This window comes from Cucurbita pepo, chromosome 16 (assembly GCF_057944985.1).
Source record: "Cucurbita pepo subsp. pepo isolate OVF chromosome 16, ASM5794498v1, whole genome shotgun sequence".
Classification (NCBI taxonomy): Eukaryota; Viridiplantae; Streptophyta; class Magnoliopsida; order Cucurbitales; family Cucurbitaceae; genus Cucurbita; species Cucurbita pepo.
Genome location: NC_141813.1, coordinates 7630969 through 7635507, shown reverse-complemented (window position 1 = coordinate 7635507; position 4539 = coordinate 7630969). Strand labels below are relative to the sequence as shown.

The 4539-nt window shown below is 29.2% G+C and overlaps 1 protein-coding gene across 2 annotated transcripts; it reads right to left on the bottom strand.

The window, feature by feature from the left end:
* Positions 1 to 613: 613 nt before the first annotated feature.
* Positions 614 to 3945, bottom strand: LOC147788914 (serine carboxypeptidase-like 51). 2 transcript variants are annotated; one of them, XM_087118717.1, is made up of 13 exons: positions 3801 to 3945; positions 3624 to 3718; positions 3435 to 3542; positions 3103 to 3343; positions 2856 to 2896; positions 2540 to 2607; positions 2326 to 2431; positions 1705 to 1922; positions 1464 to 1533; positions 1305 to 1355; positions 1132 to 1174; positions 884 to 1026; positions 614 to 800 (listed from the first exon to the last, which is right to left on the bottom strand). In XM_087118717.1, exons 1-13 carry the CDS (start codon positions 3931 to 3933, stop codon positions 732 to 734), a joined length of 1386 nt encoding a protein of 461 aa, XP_086974843.1. In that variant the 5' UTR covers positions 3934 to 3945; the 3' UTR covers positions 614 to 731. The 2 variants fall into 2 exon arrangements, with proteins under 2 accessions (XP_086974843.1, XP_086974844.1); XM_087118718.1 differs by having other exon boundaries at positions 884 to 1034; positions 1140 to 1174.
* Positions 3946 to 4539: the final 594 nt, after the last annotated feature.

Here is a 4539-nt window from a genome sequence, read left to right as displayed (position 1 = left end):
TATGTATAACCAAATCAATGTAAATCAACCCTAGCAAATAGAAGCTTCACAAACTAGTATACATATAAACAACCAGAAAAATGATGTAATATGGATTGAATAGATTTTTTTTTTTATCTTTCTTTGGATAAACGGGATGAATTCTACATTGAAATTTCTTCCAAATACTATAGAAAAACAAATTGGACAGCATTGTAAAGAAAGCTAGTTTGAGAGCGAAATCAATTGCGTAAAAGAATATAGAAAATTCACCTTGATATCTCCTCCACCGCGAATATGGTTCTATGCTAGAAGACAGTAGATTAGAACAAATATGGTTCTATGCTAGAAGACAATAGATTAGAACAAACAACATTATGGCTATTTCAAATGATATAAATGTAATCTTGTGCGTTTTCTTGAGAAACAAATAAAAACCAGAATTGAAATTGAAATTGAGACTTAGAATCTTCTTCACCCTCGACTTGCTTTTGTTATTTGAATTTTTCTTTTTTAGTTTGTTTATATTTGAAATTATTTATTTATTATATTTTTTTTTATGTATTTTCTAAAAAGAAATTAATTATTTTAAATAACTTATATTTACGTAAATATGAAATATCTCTAAGTAAAATGTCGCTCATCAAATGACACTAGATTTATTAATGTATTATCAGTTCTTTCTTCTTATCTATAATTAAACATACTTTCTTATATTTAAAAAAGTAAATATGTATATTTTTTTATCTGCATCAAGAAGCTGGTGACTGCGTGATTGCATCCACCATATTTAATGTCACACACGGTTGATCCACGGGAACCTACATTTGTAATCATATAATTAAAAAGTATTAAATCTTAAAAAAATTATAAATAGAATAAAGTTTATATATAGAGAGCTTACAAAATGGCCAGCGCGAAGAATCCAATAGAAGTGCAAGTTCTTATGTGACTTAGCGAAACCTTTGGTCTGCTTCTCATTTCCACAAAATAAAGTAGTTCTCTCTTTGCTTATAAATGCCTTTAGCCCTTCCCACCTAAATTCCAAAAGAAAAAAAATAGTAAAAATTAAGAATTTAAACATGGATATTTTTTTTTTTTAGGAAGACGTGTTTGTGTTTATGTCCATAACATAAATTACTTAGAAACAAATTACTTGAGCTTCTGTTCCCTTGGTTGAACAAATAAGATCGACCTATATAAAAAAGAGAAAAAAAGTCAACCATAAATCAAAGAGAATATTACCATTTTTATCACTTCAAAATATTGTTTGTTTTTTGTTTGAAATTATGAATTTGAAAAAAGGAAAAAAAAAAAATACTTACTTGACCGCTGTAGACGGTCACATTAATACCTTTAGCCAGTAACTCATCAACCTTTTGGAAAAAAATAAAAATATTAAGACATAATTGAATGTTATATTATGAAGCAAAAAATAATCCACAAATAAAAATATTAAAAATAGTTTGGTTAAAAAAAAACACCTCGTTGATCATTGGCTTCATAAAATCTCCGGTAAAAAATTGGAAGACTAGGTCGGATTGACCTCCCCATCTATACATACAAAATTTATATTTTAGTTTTTAAGGCTAAAATGGTAGGATTTAATCTCCATCTTTAGATAATTAATTTAATTTTTATGTCTTAAGATTTTTCAATTATAATGGGAACCAGTTTTAATGATTATTATTTTATTTAAAGAAAATAGGGTTTATTGGTATGTACGTGACATTTGGTGGGATAATAGTGAGTTTTTGCTTAATTGGACCATTCATCAAAGCTTCCAAGTCTCCTTTAGCTCCGGGTTTGTATACATTCAAACTAAGATATGGAGAGTTCTTTCTTACTTCAAGTGAATCAATTCTATTCGATTCCACACCATTTGTCGTCGTAGTTGCGGCTAATGAGTCCATTTCAAAATCCAACATGAAGTTATAGAAATCCTGCAAAAATGACTCGTTATAACATATCGATAATCATTTCGTTTTATGTCTTTTTGAAACTAATGTTCGTTCTCTCGGAAAAAAAAAAAAATAATATTTTTTTAAAACTGAACATGTTTTAAATGGATGATAAAATAAAAGGAATTTGTAGGTCAAAATAGTTTTTATAAACTTAAAAAATTAAATAGTTATGAATGAAGCCTAAATTACCAATTTAGAAAACTTCTAAACTTTAAATTATACTTCTAATATATCCATCAAAGATAACTTAATAAAAAAATAATAAAAATAAAGACTCCATAGACCTATTTAAGTTACTATAAATTTAAATTTAAATTTCATTGGTTTGGGAGGATTTTTTCAAAATAATAATAATAATAATAATAATAATAACAAAACGTACCACGTGGTTGCTATTGGAGAAAATTAATCCCTCAAGATCATTCCATGAAAGAGTTGCATTTTCGTACAACCTGTTTTTAATTTGCTGCTTGATCTTCAACGCTAAACTGATTTTCAAAAGACTGCTTTTGTTACATATAATTTTTATATTTATAGAATATATTTCACTTCTTTATTAATGTTTATATTTTAAAAAAAAAGTTAAAAATATTAACCTATTTGTTTTTTGCAGCGTCGTGTCGTCGATTCGTGAGAGATCTTTGAGAAGAGGACCCCAAGAAGACTGTAAAATTTTAGACAAAGATTATTGTGTTAAGGATAAATAATAAAAGAATACTCTTGAAATATGAGGTTGGTTTCCGTTATACTCTTGAGCTTTGAGATATTTCATTTTAACTCTTAGATCAGGATATAATTGAAATCAACTTTGTAGTTTAGGAGTATTTTTTTCGTTTATCATTCTGAAAACGAAAATATTGAAAAAAAATTGATAAAAATTTTAAATGAGAATGAGAGAATGAGAATACGAACCGTGTAATCTTCTGGAGACATCCAACTGTTTCCTAGAGAAACTCGTGGCAAACAAAATCGAGAGTTGTGTATTTAAATTATTGATTCTATATTATTACAATGTGATCATTTTAAACAAATCAGAGTTATAATATGATTTTTTTTTTTAATTTTTTTTTTACATATGAAAAAAAAGGTTATAATTCATAATTTATATTTGAAACTTTTTATTAAAAAATAATAATAATAAAAGTAAAAATAAAAGTACCTCCGAGATTAAGGGTCAAATTGCCAGCTTGGATGGCCCGAAGAAGGGACAAAGCCAGAGTGACGGCGAATTTGCCACCGTAAGACTCCGCAAAGATGTACAAAGGAGTGTATCGTAGACCGACAGTGTTGTTCGAAACCTCAGCCAGCAAAGTCGTCATGTCGGTCGCCGCCTCCACATCGCCTTTCGCAAATTCACCTCCACTCTCAACGTAGCTATATCCGGTCCCGACTGGATTATCCTGTTTTTTTTAATGTTAAAATCATAAATTTAGTGTAAAATATTAGAATTTAAGGTTAAAATGGTGAAAATTAAAAGGAAAAGGAGTTGACCACAAACAAGAGGTCTGCTTTTTGCAGCCATGTTGAGTTTCTCGGCTTCAAGTTCGAGTTCAATGGTCCGATTTCCAGGAAGTTCCCAAACCCAGTTCCCGAGCCACCCTGTTTGTCAATATTTGAGCCATTTTCTTACAAAGTACACAAAATTTATAAATAAATCGTTGGAAAAGGTCGGTTGCTCACCGGTCCACCTTGTAACCAGAGAATGGTTGGCCATGGCTTGGAACCGACGTCCACTCTGGAAGGACTTCTATAAAGCCACCAAAACATATGGGCTTCTAAACAACGCAATCCAAGAACAAATATATAAAAAATAATGACTAAAATAAAATAGAAGGAAAATTAATGAATTTGGCTTACTGGGTCTGACTTGAACGTAACCCCATTCTTCAGTTCCGTCTTGAGATTTGTGAGTTATGGAAGCTCCGACATTTAACAGAGAAGTGGAAGCAATGAGAACAAAACAGAAACGAAGAACTAATAGTTTAGCCATTGTCTCGAGAGAATGAAAAGCTTAGGTTCTTCAAAAATGGTGATATTGGAAGACGATGAGACTTTTAGGCATTTATTGAATGGATGAATTAATTGGGAAGTTACAAATGGGCGTGGAGAAAGACAAGATTAGGGCTAGACAGTACAAAATGAGCAACGGCAGACGCCATTGGACAGCACAAGATACAACGACAATAAACAAGGTGACAACAGAGTGGGAGTGGAACCTAACTTATATTTTCTATTTTTTCTTTACCATCTTCAAACATATTTTATTCCCATTTTGGTATGAAAATTGAAATTATTTAATAAAAGTATGTATTTAGAATTTTTTAATGTAGAAATTTGTGGATGTGTGGAGTCATTTAGTTACTAATTGATTAAACTTAATTCTGTGTTGTATTTGATTTTATTAAATGTTTTTGAAGGTTTGTGTTTTGTTTGGTTAAAATTAATGAATGAATTAATGAAAATTGAATATTAAGAATAAATTTTTCACAAGTATGGGATCTAATTTTATAATATAAAATATTTAGTTGTAAAAATTAATACAATTTCTTCTGTATAATTGAGATTCTTTTTAAGATAGTATTTCTAAATTATAAAG